The following is an 18,200-nucleotide window of genomic DNA, read 5'->3' on the forward strand; positions in this document are numbered from 1 at the left end:
GACGCGTTGGGCCGCTGCACTGGCCCAGTCGATGATGGATAGTAAATCAACAAATCAATTACAGCACAAATGGGTGGCCGATCAAGTCGAGGCATTCTTCCAGCTTCTAATTTGGGAATAGCGGCGATGCACCCTGTCCTCACAAACGGTGCAAGGTCTTGGACGGGCAGGAAATTGCGCCCTGGACTGACACGAGAAGTCAAATGACTGGAATGCCGGCACGGCTTTGGGACAAGCAAGGGACGAGGGAGGCGCTCGGAACAAGTCTTCCACCGTTCGGACGTCGGAAGCCTCCCGACTGGAATTCTTTTGCGTCTTCTTCTTCTTTTGGACAAACCTTGGATGACTGGTCATCGGTCTGCGCTGACGCGGTGTGTTGTCGCGTCGCCTCGACTCAATCGATAGACTGACGTAGTATAAGGATTGGATTGACACTATTGCAGGGCATTCATACCTTATTCATAGGACGTCGCAAGCCGCAACGCAAACCCCCCCCCCCCATGCATTACGTTAGCTAGGTGTTATGAGCTCTGGTTAGATAAGCTTAACCTAACCTTGCAGAAGAAGACTTGTGCAATTGCACAGAGGAGCAAGAAGCCGAGACGCGCGTTCAGTCGACGAAACCCGATGCAAGTTTGCGAAACATACCCAATTGCATTATTCGATTGGTCACACAGTTGATCCCGAGTCCCCAATCAATCTGCCACCGCGCCTGTCTCGCACATTCATTCTCTTTGCTTCAGATCCCCAACGCCCGGTCCGGCCCGAGGACGGCCCAAACAACCCCACTGCCATTGCACAACGTTTCTACGGTTTGACAAAAAAAAGGAAGAAAAAGAAAGAAGAAACCGCTTTCCGTTGCCCACACCACTCTCTCCAAACAGAGGTCAGCATTTTACAGACATCGATTCCGTCTATACGAAGCTTGACAGCTGGACTGAGTGCTTGCATGTATTTGGCCGCCTCGGGACACGATGCATCGAGCGAGACTTTTGATACCGCACCCTCGGCCCTCCTTGTGCACTACCCGTTTGGCATCGCGACTGGACGCGCGAATGTACCCAGCTGTGGCTCCGGTCGGCCGGGAAGGTACCGCTGAAGATCCCGGATGCACCTAGCGCTCTGCGGCTCCCTTGATGGCGTTCTGGCGGCAGCGGCATTAGTATCATGAACTGGACCCGACGAAGCCGGTTCAGATATTTTGCTGAACATACCAAGTGATGAGCTTCGCTTGCCATCGCTCGCAAGGCCAGATGGTCCCGGCATGACATTTCACCCCCAATAGCAACATGGCATACAATGAAATCGGATTGGCCTCGAACGGTCACCGACAGAATTTGTTGGAAGTGAAATCCAAGATCAAGGCTGAGCGACTCGATTGGGTTTCCCTGCATCTCCAGAGATTGAGTGACAATGAGGGATGACAGGGTTTCAACGGGCCTATTTCCAACGGATTGTTTCCAACGGGTTTCCAACGGAATACCAAGCCAGTTGGAGCGGCGAGCTGTCGCCAGCCGCGATCACCTTATGCGCTCGTTTGTTGGACCAGCAGCTTCTGCTGCATCTGCATAGCCTCGCCTGAGATTGAACATGGCTTCTGCTATGATAAGACGCCACGAATGTGACATCTGGCCTGGAGAGCTTCTCAAATGCCCGCAGTAGCCCCGAGGCGTTGGTGTTTGCATCTTCCGAGATACGACGAGTCACCAAATGCCAAATATGCAACAGTGGAATATCATGCAGCCATCGAGATGACCTGCCACAGCTTTTGGGTGAGGGTAGCTGGGAATCCTGGTCACTAGACAAGTATCGAGCTTCGGTGCGAGACGTGAATGATCTTAGCTGAATCCATCTCCTACTTACTTGGCATGAAACTGCACCCTCTCATTCAGATGAGCCAACATCGATGAAATGGAGTACCAAGTATGATGCTGTTTGCAGCTCATTATGAGAACGATCGGCAAGCCTCTATCCCCCACTGAAGAGGCTGGTCAAATTGTGCGGGATATCTAAATGTGACGGAAGATTAGGTGAACCCCCAGGTTCTCTCGTCGCGCCTGACTTCCAAGTCTTGTGACTGAGGTGTGCTGCGGTTTGACGTGAGTAAAGAAAGAAGTGGCTGGATGCTTCGCTGCAAGCGATCCCACCCCATCCCTGTTCTCTACTCCTCTCTTCCATCTCCCCTCTTCCTTGTCGCTCATATCGTCTAGTGCATGCCAACTTAACGGCAAGTTCCTAGCGAGCTGACGACGGACGAACCTCGAGATCGCGGAAACGGAAGTTTACCTCAAAGGGGAAACCCGTCCATCGGCCCGCGACGGGGGCTCCCAGGCGTGCATTAATTCCAAATCCTATTTTATATACGACATTAGATGAGGATTCTTGATCAGGTCTGCAGAATTGATATGGCAAACAATCCATTTCGGTGGTGGCACTGCAGCCGTACCGCCCTGAATGGTCAGACAGCGCGCATGGCGGGTTTGATTCGGCTACAATTCCTCACATGTCATTAATAGCCGAGACAATTGACGCCCGTTGCACCCGTTGAGCCCTCTGGGCAAAGCGAGGAAGCAAACAAAGTTAGCAATGCACCGGATTTCGCATAGACCTCAAAGTTGTTCTCTCTCGCCGACAGGGTTCGGGGAGGCGGGCTCTCCCATCTAGCGCCACAGCCATCCCGCCAGAAACCTCCATGGGTATCATGATACCCCTGAACTGTTCGATGCCATCATTCGTGCCCGAAATCCAGGGCTCCAGTCCGGATGCACCCCCCAGAAGTTCATATCCATTCAGAGCGAAAGCCTTGATCAACCCTTGTTTTGATGTTGGTTCTCTTGGATGCTACTTTCCCATCCTTGTTCGAGGAAGAGGGGCTGATGTCCAACAGCGTTGGCGACGGCCAACAAGAAAAAACAGGGATGTAAGTTTCGACCAAAGCGCGCCTGGGGGCGGCCCAACTCATCTTATGCGGCCGTCAAGCTACCAACATGGCATGTTACGTCTATGCATGTGAGCAAATCTACGGCCCGTTGGTTTTCATCACACTTCTATCACTTCGATGCAACGCAGTGCAATCTCCTTTTCTTCCGTTCAGCAGCGTTCCATATGCAGTTTGCTCTGGGCATGTCCACTGCGATTCGAGCGGTTGAGACTGGCCAGCAACCGCAGTGGATGAATCTCGTCTCCTTCGTAGGCCACTTTTGGCAGCGAATACTCGCGACCAGGGGTTGAGGTGGGGGTTGAAGGATGTCTGATACCCGACCCTGGTTGTGCAGGTTGCATATCGCCATCCGCACCCGAGATTTGTGGCGTTGAGTGTGAACACTTTTGGTGAACGCGTCCAAGACGTCAGTTATTTTTGGTCATTGAGAACGCCGAGAGCCATGCCTGTAAAGAATATGCCTCCAGTGCCAGGAGATGTTCCAACCATCAACATCCACAACTTCAGCAGGTATGCAATGACTTAGAATGCTGTCTCAGCAAGGGATGTGCCCTCGATCCCTTTCGCAAGGGCTATAATGCCGTCAATCTAGGCCAGACACCGAGGAGGGCGAGGGACCACTTACAATTTCCAATTTTATCCGACGACCAAGGCCTGGGCCGTAACGTCACTTGTAGGCCAAAAACGCATCCCCGGTGGGCGGGGGGCATGGCATGATATGGCATGACCAGCCCTATCTTGTGCAACTCGGACACACTCCTGCTCGCACGCGACGCCCCTCGTCCTGGAAATCGGGAACTGCCAACACTATGCGGTCCCAGGTTCCGGGCAAACAGGAACCCCAGAAAAATATGGATCCTTCAGGGAATGACACCCCTTACAGTACTGTTGGTCCTAGTCCCCAAGACCTGAACGTCTGCTCAATATTGCTTTTTCCTCGCGCCAGTCGACGTGAAGCCCCTCCACTACTTACCTCTCTGGTATGATGCCACTGCAGGGCAAGTTCAGCCGAGGTGCTCAAGTCAATATTCTAGCCCACAATATGTCTAGCCCGGGTGCCCTTCGATCTGCAACTGCAGGGCAGCCCTGTCTGGCCGGTGAGGCAGAGAACCTTGAAGCAGTCCCTGTCCTTAGCCAGAGCTCTCGTTTTCAGTACCAATAAGAACCAAAGCCTTGGGAGCGCGGATACACAGTGCTGTTCCGGGGCTGTGTTTGCGTTGCTCTCACTGATGGAGCCCCACGATGTTGGGGCGAGGCCACGATGATATCGTAGGATGCAAAAGACACCCATCTCGAACTGTACACAAGAGGGTCCGAAGCAGGCGGACAAGGTTGGTCGAGATTCATTGTCCTGTTTTGTCGTTCCAAAGAGGCAAGTAAATCGTTGGCCAGGTGCACAATCTGCAAGATGCAGGAACACTTCCCTTGTCACGCGTGCTGCCGTCGCTGCGGGGGCTCGTCTGTCTCTTGTTGGAGTGCAGGGCACATCTTTTTAGCCCTTGCTTGGCTTACTCCTTTCTCCTTGCTTGATGGTGACGCTCGTTCAGGCACCAGAAGCCATCCTTATTGCAAAGACCTAAGCAGCTACATCCCGTCAGAGTATAAAACAAGTCAACCGGAGCTCAACTGATCTGTTCCGGTCTCCCACTCGTGCGCAATACCTTTCGTATCATCCAAGCAAAACAGCTTTTGCAATTCTTCACTCCATTCGCAAGCATCGCCACAACTGTTGACTCGCCTACTCGTCGTCGACTGGACTGCGTGCCCAGCACTTACTAGACACATTTGAATCCAAACTCGGCAGCACCTCAACGAAGACGTGCCTTCAAGTGCCTGCTTCAAGTCCTCAACATGGCGCTCTCCATCGAAGACATCCTTGCCCCGCGTCAGACGTATGCGGTCACCGTCACAAAGCGCCAAATTCATTCAACACAGGATGACCCGGTCGAGGAGTCCACCTCCGGTGCAGCTCCTAAAAAGCGCCGCAGGGTTGCCATTCCCTCGCCAAACCACCGCGGGGCTTCTACTGCATCCCCAGAGAGTCAAAACACTCCCAGTCCACCGTCATGGACAACCGCCGCCGCATCTGACACCGCTGCACCTGGCAACAACACGCCAACGCTGCCCAGGACTTTCCGTGATTTCTCACACTTCTACTATTCCATGTCTCCTCGTCTCAGACACAAGATTCTCGACCAGATCGACGAATGCTCTTTGAATGAGCTGATGAGGGGAAATCACTGGTTACAGCAGAACTTCGATCCGTCAAAAGCACCCATACCCTTCAAGACTGCCTTCCTCATGTGGGTCGAGAGACACTTGATATGCAAAGGGCAAAGTGATGATGGGCAAGAACGCAAGCAAGCCGTAGTGCTGGAAGAGTACCAGACGGTAGATCTTGCATGCTACCGGTGCTTCACTCCTCGGTCTTATATGGCATTCGACTCGAATCCCCCAGACTATGCCGAACGCCTCGACGGCAGCGTCTACAAATGCAAGGTGGGAGATACAATAAGGACTCCGGATTTTGCCTTGCGTCGGTTCTGCATCGATTGCGGCGTCAAAGACGGTTTTTATCGGGAAAAGGACCTTATCACATCGATGACCAGGGGAAAATGGTGGGTGTGCAGATGCCAGCAGTATCACTGGTATAATGTGCCCTGTGGAGAGTGTCGCTGCATAGGGCCTTTCACACAACCTGAGCGTACCGATGAATGATACGGCATGTCGCCTTGGGGAATACGAGGCATGCACTCGCCCCCAACCTGTCGTTGGTCGACGGAGACCGCCGAGAGCCCACGCCACATCATTGCCGCATCTCCGAGAGACGCAGTTATTGAACGGAATAGAGCCCAAAGTCCCTGGCGGATTTCACTTTTTGTTTTGGAAAGCTCGTGTCGCTAGGAGGCATTGTGGCTAGGAGGACGTTTGCTTGTGTAGTGTTCATTAGCTTGAGGTAGACAGCGTTGCCTGTTTCTCCATGGAAGGGCATCATGGGAAAGGCCATGTATGTACCTACACGACACATAGAGTGACAAGGGAAGAAGAATTATCGACTCCTGCCATCACTGGTCCTGGATAATTCCCAATCAGCGGAACATCCAGGTGTTCACCGGGAATTTGAAGAGTAGGTGGAAATTATGATTTAGTCGGAGTAAACAGTACTGCAGTGGATACCAGAACAGCAGGAAGAGTGAAACAGTGTTAAGGAATAGCTTTGTCGAATTTTAATAGATCTAATTCTAGTTGATTAAACTTTTGTACCAAATCAGGGAACAGTCTTTGCCCTGCGTCGTGGAGCTGTGTTTTGTTCCGATGCGCCGGTGCCCTCTACCGTTATTAATTTAAACCGTTTGCACTCGTCTATAAACGTCTGTCATTCTTGATATAGTTTCTCTAACCGTCATCGGAATAATAGGGGGTTTGTCGTGCAATTTATCATGTGATTTAAAGTCGTCGTCGTCCTTGTCGTTGTAGTTGTTTGTGAGTGTTTCGGTTAGTTGTATCCGGACCTGCCTTTCGGTGATACCCCGTGGTCGCGCGTTCGGTTATAGCCGCTGCGCCCTTGGGGAATCTCGTGTTGTCGCTCCTTGCCCGCCATCTTGACATAGTGCGAGCCCTCGCTAAGTCTCCCGCTAACATCCCTCTGCCTTGACCTCTGGCAGGAGCTCAAATGGATTGGTCTGCTGGAACTCTGGGAATCCATTGCGTTAAGCCTGATCTCTGTTATCAGCTTGGTAGTCAAGTCGCTTCGAGGAGCTGCAGTATTCACCCGGCGAGTATTGTGTAGGATCTCTCACTCGTATAAAGGCCACTGCCGATAGCAAAATGATGCCGGTTGCGCAGAGGCACTTGATCAATGTGTTTGATGATTGAGGTAGGTTAGGCTTGACAGGGCGCAGGCAGGTCGTTGAGCAGCAAATAGCATTCTTATGTGTTGATTATTGTAAGTGATGAAGAGTCAGTCTTGGAAAAACAAATCTCCCTCCTCGAATGTGAGATTGATGAAATCGAGGCTCATCCGTGGGAAAACGGGCTGGGACGTCCACGGCTTGTATAGCCTTCCGGCGACAACGGCCTGGAAGAGTTCGGAAGCAGGAGCAAGGATGGCAGGCATAGATCGAATGAAAAAGGCCGAAGGAAAGAAGGAAGGCCGCAAACGCAGAATGCTTTGTCCTGCATTCAAAAGCTACTTGACATGTGCTTGCGGCATCGTTGCGTCTCGGTTCAGGACACATCCTTCATCTGAACTAGGATCCCACGGCATGATTCTTGGCGAGGCCATTCTTCTAGCTGCGTTCGATATTCGGGCAGAGAAGCCTAGTGGGACGATGACGAACAGGGCTTGAGCCTGTGATCCTCGGCGTAAGGATGGCGAGGAAACGGCAAGTAACACATGGGAACCAAGCATCAAAGCGAAGTTACGATGGCAAGTCAGTAGAGTACCTGGAACCCTTCCTATAGGGCATGGTTCCAGAAAGTTTGGCGTTTTGCTGCCAGTCAGAAAACAAGGCTCGGACTTTGCGCATGGCAAACCATGCCAACGGCTCACGGCACGCGGGGCCGCAGAAGAAAAAGCTTTGCAACTTTGAAGCTCGGGTACTGTGTGCCGATGTAAACATGTGCAGCTTTTCTGCTGCTGCTGATGCTGTGCGCACAAACTTTTTGTCTGTGGGCAGAGTATCAGCGCTAAGCAATGTTCTCGGAACTCAGTACAAGGGAAGAAGGGCGTCTGTCTCATCAAGTTTGGGAAATGCGGTGAGAGAGAGCAAGGTGCCGATTCTCGGGTTAGAAAAGTGGACAGGGTCCGCGTCTATGCGTCGAACAGCCTCAAAAGTTCTGTAAAGAGCTCACCGAGTCGGTATAGCCTCGCGAGATTATGTATGTAACACCCCATAAATTCCCTTCTTGCTGCTCCTGGCGTGCCTGATGATGCTATATACTGCATCTGGCGGGCCCCATCTAGCCATAGTTCAAATTCTATCGAATGGGCATCAGTGCTGTTAGCAAGGTTAATTTGGATATCTCAATGGTAGTTTTGCCAGATGTGGCCTCTATTTTCCCATCCATTATGCTTTATTGGATTCCGAGCCTTCGGCGTACGTCATTCAACATGATGCTTAACTCAAAACATGTGTGAGCTCGATGCTGTACCCAGTTGCCAACGCATCGGTATGAGCAAGTTACTTACCCCATCGTTACGCGACACCAACTGTCTCCTGCTGTCGACGTCCCTGCAGAGTTCAGAAATTTTCACTTGGTGGATCGGATCACCTTGCATGAGCTCGGAATGCCAAAGCGCGAAACATACCTCCCAAAACTCGTGGCAGCCTCAGTCGCATCCAAACACCATAACATGCCATTCCCTCCGGACGATCCCCTGAAGAATACCCCCTCGGAAGCATGGATATTGCGACACCGCTACTAGGATAATTAAAGCTTGACGGCATTTCGGTCTTTTTCAAATGAAAACTTTTCCATAGCCACGTCTAAGTATTCCGAAACCTAGGACAGTATGAATGAAGGTGCGTTCTCTGACCAAGATGTAATAATCATGGCCCTAAGGTATCAATTGTCGTGTTCCAGATGCTTTCTGACCCAACCACTTCTGAAATATGAGAGGCCAACATACTTTGCTGATGTTTCTCCAGATCGTTTCGATCTGCGGTGCCTGTCAAAATGTTTCTCGACTTCCACAAGGCTTGGCTTTTCTGCTCGGACTTGCCCTCCTGGACCGAGCGTCATTGTGGTCGTTTGAAACGGGGGCAACGCCCATCTGCCGAAGGCGCTACAGCCTGCGACGATGTCCGAGCCACGGATAGATGAACCAGTTCTGATTGCGGTCTTGCTGCGTAAGTTCATCCCCGATCACGGGTATACGGTACAGGATAGCACCCGTATGTGCCACGTCTGCAATGCTCGACATAGTTCTATCCGTGTCTCTTGCCCATAAACGTTGGGACGAGGTGATGCTGGGCAACGGTCTGTAGTATGACATTCGAACCGGAATACAATGCAGAATGAGAAGCCGATTGAACTAGGATCCTGGGCGGTTTAAATCCGAGTTTGGCCTTCCAAACCCGAGATCAATACGCAGAAGTAGACATCCGCTTCGTACAACACCACCAGGGAGGGTAGAAGAGCGATCGAATATTAAACGTCTAAATATTACCAAACGTATAATCAAGGGTGAGTCTCAGATACCTAGTATAATGACACTAGTACAAGGAATATGAAGATGGCGACTTCCCCCAGTCCTCGCACATCTTTTTACATCATAAAAAATGACCGGAAAGGATTGAAAGGGCGATTATTTAGCCACAGTAACCGAATATTTTGGCGTTGCCCAAGTTCAAGTAATGATGGTTGTTGAAGACGCGGACCTTCAGCTCACTTTGACATACATAGTCAGAGCTGGGCAATATGCCCTATGAAATATGACATAATATCTTCATAGGAAGCCCTCAGATGGGTTAGAAATCCAAATGAAAGTCAATAGCAGCTATTACATTTCAGTAATGCCGTTGTTGTTGGATGGCTTCCGACTCTGAAATATCACCACGTCATGAAACCCCTCGATTTTCGAGGCGTTATACAGGAACCGACAACAATGAAAACTTCAACTATTTCCATTTTGAAGCGACAATAACTATGCCTACGGAACTTTATTACAGTAGGAAAAGCCGCAATACATCAAGTTTAACATTGCAGCACCAGATTGAGGCTTCCGTGAAATCGGTTCTCTGGCCTCCATACCTTCCTCCTCTTCAAGCCAACTTCAGCTTAGCAACTCAACTCTCTTGTTTGAATCGGTAAGTGAATCTTATCTGAAGACCCGAAGTGTCATTCACACCTGCCTGGAGCCTAAACTGAATTAAACCGCCGTTTTCTACAAATTTAGATCCAGGCAGCCACACTGTGAGTTTCTTTCCTGGTTAACTGACCATAAAACCTTTCAGCCATGCCTTCCGAGTTTCGTCACCATATGTGCATCTGTTCCTTTCTCGCTATTTTAGCACTCCACTTTTCTTGATCTCTGAGTCTTAAGCCATCCTCTTTCTTTCCTTCTCATTGCATTTCTCGGCCATCAAGAGATATTAAGGGCAACTAAAAAGTCACTGACTGATAAAGACCGCTGTACCTTCCTCATCTCGAAGATCTCTCACCTTTCGTGGCTAGGTTTCTTCTGCCTGGAGAGAAAGGTTACGCACAGGATTTGGCCATCTCTTCGTCAGACCCTTTTAACCACCAGAAGACGCTGATGTGACTTCGCAGTAATTTCACTTTGGACTCACCTTTTTCTTCGATATCTTAAAATTTGGAAGGAGCATCTAACTCACCAAACTTACATACTTTCTGCTCAATAAAGCCCAAAGAGCGCCCGCCGCTCGGAAAGTTAACGAAAAGAGCAATTGCAACCCAACCTCAACTCGAACGACAAAAAGAAGAAGGCAGAAACAAAAGGACAGAAGTGCATAATATTCAGACCACCCAGCTTCAACAAGTTATCCAAAATATCCACCAGTGGAGGCGCACCCCCCAACGCAGAATCCATGGAAAGTGTCACCATCTTCAACCGAGCACTCATTTGAGCCTACCTAGGTCCTTCCCAGGGATTTGCTTCTCTAGAACAGTTAAATATTCGCGCCATTTATCAAATGAGAGCAGGACTTTCGAATTTCCAGTTATCTAATCCTTCACAGCTAGGTATTCTACTCTGGGATCCATGAACAGTTTCAAATCACATTGCAGCCAAGTGAAATGGAGACTATGAAGACTTGCTAACAAGCGTTCTGTCAAACCTAGAAGCGAAACTCTCTTGCTATCGGCACCTAGTTTAATTTGCTCTCAGCTCGCTGCTACTAAACTTTGAGGTTCAATATCGCACCAAAACCAATTCAGAACTAAGGATCCCGTCCGCTCTCCCATACATACAGCTCGAACCCCAGAAGAGCTGCAGCGCCTTCCGGACCACCTGCGACACAATTGATGTGAGGAGCCTCTTTTGCAATGAACGCAACACAGCCTGCTATGGCCTTCCCCGGATTGCTGGCCACGATTCACCCGACCGAAGGTTATAAGGAGTCCAATGATGACTTTGACATCGGCGTGCAGAAGTTGACCCGAAAGGCTAGTATTGAAAACTTGGGTCTTGACGCACTTTTAGATGTGGAAGCCGAGACTGTCAACCTCATCCTCGGCTTGGATGAGCCATTCCAGGTTAGTGCTTTTCTTTGTACTATGCGAAACTTGAACAGAAGGTTGAATGGAACAGCACATCAAAAAAGACTTCGAAGTCTTTCAGAAATCGATTGAGGCAATTCTTCCACCCATCTCTTGGAAGGAAATGACGTGGAAGACTTACCATATCGCACACATTGTCGTCGGTGGTGAGCTTGACGACCTCAATGATTATGAGATCTGGTCGTCGCCGACTCACACGCCCAGCAGCTTGGACATGGAAATTGGCGAGCTTGATACAGTCTCTCCTGAAAGGTGAGTAAGTTACTGTCGGAAAATATCATGGACGCGGACTAACACCAATAGCAATGGCTATGGCACCATGGATGATCCAATTGTCCCCGTTCCGGCCAAATTGCCCATGCTGACGACCTTTGAGGACGAACAGGGCACCATGGAGAGACCGGTAATCTTCTCGAACGAATTCTTCGAGATCCGAAGATCTCCTACGGCCGGATGGGGAGCTTTTGCAATCAGGAAGCTGCATATGGGTGACCAGATCCTCGTCGAAAAGGCACTCTACCATGCAATCCATGAAGATGTAACACAAACTGTTCGACAATTGCCTGAAAAGGAGCGATTGATTGCCAATGATCTCCATGCTCATTTCAGCCGGGAAGGAGAGACATGGGAGGAAGCAGTCTGGAGCACAAACGCGTACGTGGGCCCTTGACCCCTGGATTCAGTTGCTGATAACTCTCACTTGTATAGGTTTTCTTCCCGACGTCCAGTCAAGTTTGGCAAAGATTCCGCTGCTGAGGGTGGACCGGACTTTTTCAAAGATGTGGCTGGAATTTTCCCAGTCGCTGGTCGATTCAACCATTCGTGCTCGCCCAGAATCGACTACAAATACCGGGCACAGAATGAAGCTCTAATCCTTACTGTGCGCGATTGGAAGATAGAGGAGGGCGAGGAACTGACAATTTCATACGGAAAGGACCCCTCTGTCTTGTTCTACAAATTCGGCTTCATATGCAACTGCGGACATTGCAGAGGATTCGACCCTAAGAAATCCGAATATTATTAAGGCATTGATGGAAGATGAGCCCTTGGATACATAGAAGAATAGGTTGCAAGGGATGGTGCTTTGTATTATACTGCCGGTGCATTTCTGCTTTCAAAACGCAGGCGAATTCAATCTCTCAAATAATGCATTTTCTCCCAAAATACATATTGTTCTCACTGCTTTGCGACTGGTTTGATACTAAGGCGCTTTGTCGGTTGCACAGCCATGCGGCCTGTCTTCCAATATTACTGTCTCGACAACTTAGTGATTGCAGATAGTCGAGAACTAGTATCGTGACAGCCATCAGAGAGTCAATCTTATGCAAAGAACTGGTGATGGAGACATCTATCTTCTACTTCGGCAAGTTCTGTGCACCCACTCACAGACACTCCATGCGTCACATTAGCTCAGTCACAATGTGATTTGTATTAGGAATTTCCTTGAATCAGAACCGAAGAGCCATGATACTAGTAATGAAAGAATGGCTGAAAGCGACCAAATATAAGGTCCGTATGCGTTAGAGGACATTGTGTGTTATGTATCTTCGATGGTTCAGCGAAGTCAGCGCGCTCGCAGAGCCGCAATACACGAGGGGGTGACAGGCAACGCAAGGTATTATAAATGAAATTAAACTCTGTAACTAATACATACGACCATACCCACTGGAGAACTCGGGATCCCGTCCGCTCTCCCATAGATAAGCCAGTGAGGGCCGGATTAGTAGTTGGGTCGGTGACGACCAGCGAATACCTGGTGTTGTATGTTTTTGACAACTTTGTTTTTTCCATCGCCTCTTTTTATTTTTACTTCAGCTGTTGTCTCCAGTACAGTCACCTATGCACCTGTTAATTGCTCTGGCCCATTATTCAACATAATAAATGGTGGCAACGCATCCATTTAATGTGTTCTAGCCAGTGAACGTGGAAGGCATGTTGGCTGGCTCAGCAGTCACCTCTCGCAGCTTGCCCAACATCTCAATCTAGCGACACTTGCAAGTAACCGTCTTGGATAGCGACATCAATCTTTTGCTCAGTTCTCTGGCATTTCGGCGCCAGTGGGTTTCTCTATATCAGGATGTATTTCGAGGGCACCCTTATTGATGCCTAACCTTGTGAACTGCCCATAAAATGGGTACAGGCGCACACCCAGTTAGTAGTCCCCGTCCTGTATACTAGAAATTAAGCATTATCGCCATCAAAAAGCCATCATCCAGTCTTTCACGTTAAATTTTGGTTTGTATCGTCATGCAGATTTGTCTTTTTCCACCGCAGCATAAAGCCACCTGAGAGGCGCAGGCCTAGTCTACCAAGACACGTCCACAGGGAGCGGATCTGTTGGTGTGGTGGTTACTAGGGGGGTTGGAAGGGTGTACGATAAGGGACGGTTGCCTTAGTGTATTGTCTTGCAGGCCATCATGGAGAAAACCAATCGGTCATCGACCGGTACGGCAACCTGGGTGGCAGAGATGAATGGTGCGGAAAAGTGGACTTGGATGGCTTACTTGGCTGTTGGGGCCTTTGCCCTTGACGTGCTCTGTGTACGGATAGCCTTGCCATCTACGTACCACTGATACACCCACGCCCTACTCCTCGGTCGTCGGTTACTTCCTATCTACTTCAAGAAACAGGAAATTTACAGATAAGCGCTGCCAATGCTCCAATGCTCTTTGCATCCGGTCTGTACACCGCATCCATTGCTGCTTTTAGTCATTTAGGGGTTGCAATGCGCGTGCAATAGTATTCGAGCGCGTTGTTGGGACCAAATGAAGCCAATTAAAAGTACAGCGGGGAGACATCCGGTGGCCAGGGCATGAAGCTGGCCATTCACTAATCCTGGGCCACTGGAACCGCTTTCGGCACCACCTCCTGACAAAAAGCAAACATGAGCTGGAAATTTCACTGTTGCCAGCGGGGGAAATTTGTTTGTTGATTGTCACCATTTATCTGTGGCACAAGAAGAACCTGATCTGAACCCGGACCTGAACTTAGGGGTGATCACCTCATGCGGTTCGATTTTCATGTCACACTTCAAGAAGCAACACCCGGGGCGAAGAAAACAAACATGCTGTCTTGTCTTCGCAAGGCGCAGCCTTTTCTTCACTGCCCATTCTCACTTTCACGCCCTTCTATGCTCCTCCAACTTTTGATGTTCAATTCACGACTGAAGCAAATTAACGAATGCATGTTAAGCTGATAGACAATGCATATATGGGTTGTAGCAATCGTTTCTTCCCCGCATGCATAACATCTCCACAATACAGACGTCTCTGCATGGCTAGCGCATTGCGAGAATACGCGCCGGATAGTTGTTGCCCTCTAGCTGCCCGCCTGTCAAGCCAGCTCTGTAGGATTGGTGGGCGGGCCTTGTTGGGGTCTTTCTCCATGCCGTTCCACAATACGTTTGTGTCTTCCTTTGCAACGTCACCGCTCAAGCCTAACCCAAATGCCCCTCCCATCGGCCGCGCTTGAATTGGGAACTCTGGCCGTGGCCTCTTTGTTACCGGTCAGCCCATCCCGTCGCCATAACCTCCGGTTCATGGGTGGCTTGAGTCGTTGGAAGATGTGCATACATTCAAATCACAAGTGGGCCAGCCAGAGAAGGCAGATTTGCTCCTGTGGAAGCTCCGTGTTTAGGACACCTCAGAGGAGAGGCTGTGCTTTCTGGGTCAGTATGGTGTGGAAACAGCTACCTGACCTTAAAGTAAGCCGACTAACGGCTTATGAACATGCCATGGACCTCACTTCTCATGACTAATGAACGCACAAGACATAATGACTAACGTATACGGAACGTACTGCTTTAGTGTGTCTGCAATGTTTTGGCTAAGCCTAACGACATCTCATAACTAGAAGACCCGCCAATAGTAACTATAGTCATGGTTTAGTTGCCTTTGCACCTTGGAAATAAACTTAACTTCCTATCTAAGATGAAAATCAGAAATCGAACTTGCTGAAGATAAACATTCATAAATACCATTGAGCGCAACAGTCAATCTTCAGGGACTAATGCAGTCCTATTGTTTAAGCATATGACATAAAATGAACCGAGTGAAAAAAAAAGCTGGTGATTGAGTTGGCCATAGAGTTTACCAGCATCGAATAGTCTAGATGCTACTTGCAAAGGACCGCAAACGTTAGGCGCAGTACATGGGACACGCACCGATATTATTTCCTATTGGCGAGTCGGTTCGACTCGTCAATTTATTTCCAAGAGATGTAATAGCTCAGGCGGCTAAGGAGGCCCTGCCGGGTAGCAGGGAAAGCTGCATGCCAATAAATGCTAGCCCATTACAAGCTAACCTGATACATGTTGGGAAAAGATAACCCTGTTAATGCAGGGTGTGATGTGTTGGACACCAGTGCAGCGCAGCCTCCTATGGGTACGTTGGATTAACAGCCAACGATTTATTACAGAGACACCTGAATGAGTAAATTACACACCCAATAAAGTAGCACCATGCAACTGGGGTTCCATTTATGACATTGTCGGAACCTGGCGTTGTTTCCGCGGACATGTGAACTTTGCCTAACTGGTCACCCATCAGCCAGCCTCTTCCCAGTCAGCCCTGCAAGCATCCTTCTCCGCTCGCCTCGAAAACACCATTTAAAATGATTCATATAACCCATGAGCCACTTTATTACAGCAGGGGAGCCATTGGCTTGCGTCTTCATCCTCTCGAAATCCTTGTGGTCTTCCTTCAGCAATGAATACTGTCTTTATAGTATTGCTACGATTCAGACACCCCATAAGTCGCCGGCGCTGAAACATAATAATTACTTCACTGTCGACTGAATCTTCAAGATTTATTCAGAACACGTCTCTTAAGACTGTGTAACCACAATCTATCGCGGGAAATCCCACATCTCATGATGACGCGGCAGAAACGCAAGCCGGCATCCCAGCTGATGGGAGGGAGCGTCAAACGCCAGGCAAACAACGTTCGAACTGCAGCGACTACCGCTAAGAAGAACATCTCAACGAAGACAATTACTGAACACGAATGCGCACCTCCGCCGATGGAGGAGCTTTGTAAGCATGCGGACAGCATCTTTTGCAAGGGCTCTGACGATGGGGACGAGGATGTGTATGACCAACCTGAACATTTTGATATGCATGACAAGTCGGATGCTTCGAACGACGAGATGAGCCAATCTGCGACTAAAAGAGAGTTGAATGAGATCTGGGAGTCGATGCAAGATTTATCAAACAGCATTCTAACAACTGCGGATGTAGAGGCCGTGTTGAACAAGGAACTAGGCACGATGCGCTCGAGGCTCAACAACATGAGCAACGACTTCCAGGAGCAACACAAGAGTTTACGCGATGAGGTGACAGATAAGATAGAGGCAGCCCGGAACCCGACGGATGGGCAGCCCGATGGATTGGGCGCTGGTTTGGAAGAGACCAAGGCTTGCGTTGGTACCTTATCCACGAGAATACTGCTCTTACAACAGGATTCGGAGAATTCCAAAAGGATGATTGAGGAAATCGCGAAACAGATTCAGTCTGAGATGGATGTTCTACGCGAGGATAAATGGAGGAAGGGCGATGCTCAGATGGATGCGTTGCGTGAGAAGATGACAAAAAAGACGGATGCACAGGTTGGTGCTTTACGCCAGGAGTTTACAAGAGAGAAGAACGCTCAGATTGACGTCCTGCGCGAGGAGGCGACAAAAAAGATGGATACGTTGCGCGAGGAGATGGCAACAAAGATGGATGCCCAGCTTGGCGCCTTACGCGAAGAGATTGCAAGAGAGAAGAATGTTCAGACTGATGCTCTAAACGAAGAGGCAACAAAAAGGATGGTCTCTCAAATGGATGCGTTGCGAGAAGAGGTGACACGGAATATGTATGCGCAAAAACTCGCGTTGCGCGAGGAAATGACCAGAGAGAAGGATGCTCAGATGGCTTCTTTGCGCGAGGAGGTGGCAAAAGAGAAGGATTCCCAGAGAGACTCCTTGCGAGAGGAGAATACGTTCTTAAGGAGAGAGCTGGAGAGCTTCAAGTCCTTACGTGAGGAGGATATCAGAGTACTAAAGGGGCATGTCGCTGCATATCTCGAGCGGAACAAGGCGCTCGGCGACGATATAAACGAGCTTCGTGGGATCAACAAGTCACTTAGCCAGGCCAACGAGGCAACTCGCAAGGAAAACGAGGAATACGCCAAGCGTTTCAAAACACTCACAGACTGGGTCGGTCAAATTTCTACCGATGGGCGCAATCTCAGCCAGGCTTTTAGCTCCAACTACTCGGCTATTCAACATGATGTTGGGGCAATCCAGAGAGAGGTCAACACATTGTTTGGGAAGTTGCAAGGTTTGAAGAATATCATGGCACAGGGGTTTCAAGGCTTAGGTAGCATGCTTCTCAACGGAGATGATTCTCAGAGCTCTCCAGAAGGCAATGTGGTGAGAGCTGAGCCACCACCAGCGCAACAGTGGGACCAGCAATGCACTCAGCCTCAGACTTAGTAAAGAAATTTGATTTTCTAGTTCGGTTAAATCTGTTTTGCGTGACTGATGCCTCAAATGGGAAAAGACTTAAGTGTCATTTGTCCCGCCTTCTAGATGCTATGAAAGTCAAGTAGATATATGGAAAAGAATAATCTGTGGCTTCAAAGCTGATGACTGCTTCAACGCCATGAATTAAGGAAGGCTGAGACCGGAAATCCTATCTGATTTTATGGGGGAAACGCCAACGTGGTATTGAAACTACCTGATTGGGACGCTGTAAACATGCAGTCGATATTAAAATGCTGCTAATACACCAGCTTAAGAGCTACGCTTCTCATCCGTGGTAGACGCAATGCGAGTCGTTCGAGGAGTGTCTTGTCTATACGCATTAATGCTTTGCACATTGGTGTACGCATGTCCTCGTGGTGTAAAAGTACTGCTTGGACGCCGTTACCGTAGCAAATGCGCTCAACCTGGCCGTCGGGAGTGTAGGTAATACTGGCTGCATAGTCGACCAATTCCCCCTGGGCGTTGGATATCTAATATGTTCCCTGTAGCT

The 18,200-nt window shown here is 49.3% G+C and overlaps 3 protein-coding genes across 3 annotated transcripts; all 3 read left to right on the forward strand.

The window, feature by feature from the left end:
• Nucleotides 1-4,792: 4,792 nt before the first annotated feature.
• EsH8_VII_000289 (uncharacterized protein) lies at nt 4,793-5,659 on the forward strand (the record flags this gene model as incomplete). The annotated part of the gene is made up of 1 exon (XM_083270422.1): nt 4,793-5,659. One exon carries the CDS (start codon nt 4,793-4,795, stop codon nt 5,657-5,659), a length of 867 nt encoding a protein of 288 aa, XP_083127979.1.
• Nucleotides 5,660-10,972: 5,313 nt separating this feature from the next.
• On the forward strand, nt 10,973-12,209 carry EsH8_VII_000290 (uncharacterized protein; the record flags this gene model as incomplete). The annotated part of the gene is made up of 4 exons (XM_083270423.1): nt 10,973-11,161; nt 11,217-11,437; nt 11,489-11,839; nt 11,894-12,209. The coding sequence occupies 4 exons, from the start codon at nt 10,973-10,975 to the stop codon at nt 12,207-12,209; spliced, it is 1,077 nt and encodes a 358-aa protein (XP_083127980.1).
• Nucleotides 12,210-16,057: 3,848 nt separating this feature from the next.
• EsH8_VII_000291 (uncharacterized protein) lies at nt 16,058-17,659 on the forward strand (the record flags this gene model as incomplete). The annotated part of the gene is made up of 1 exon (XM_083270424.1): nt 16,058-17,659. The coding sequence occupies one exon, from the start codon at nt 16,058-16,060 to the stop codon at nt 17,657-17,659; it is 1,602 nt and encodes a 533-aa protein (XP_083127981.1).
• Nucleotides 17,660-18,200: the final 541 nt, after the last annotated feature.

The sequence above is a fragment of the Colletotrichum jinshuiense genome, chromosome 7 (assembly GCF_051148585.1).
Source record: "Colletotrichum jinshuiense chromosome 7, complete sequence".
In the NCBI taxonomy this organism is placed as follows: Eukaryota; Fungi; Ascomycota; class Sordariomycetes; order Glomerellales; family Glomerellaceae; genus Colletotrichum; species Colletotrichum jinshuiense.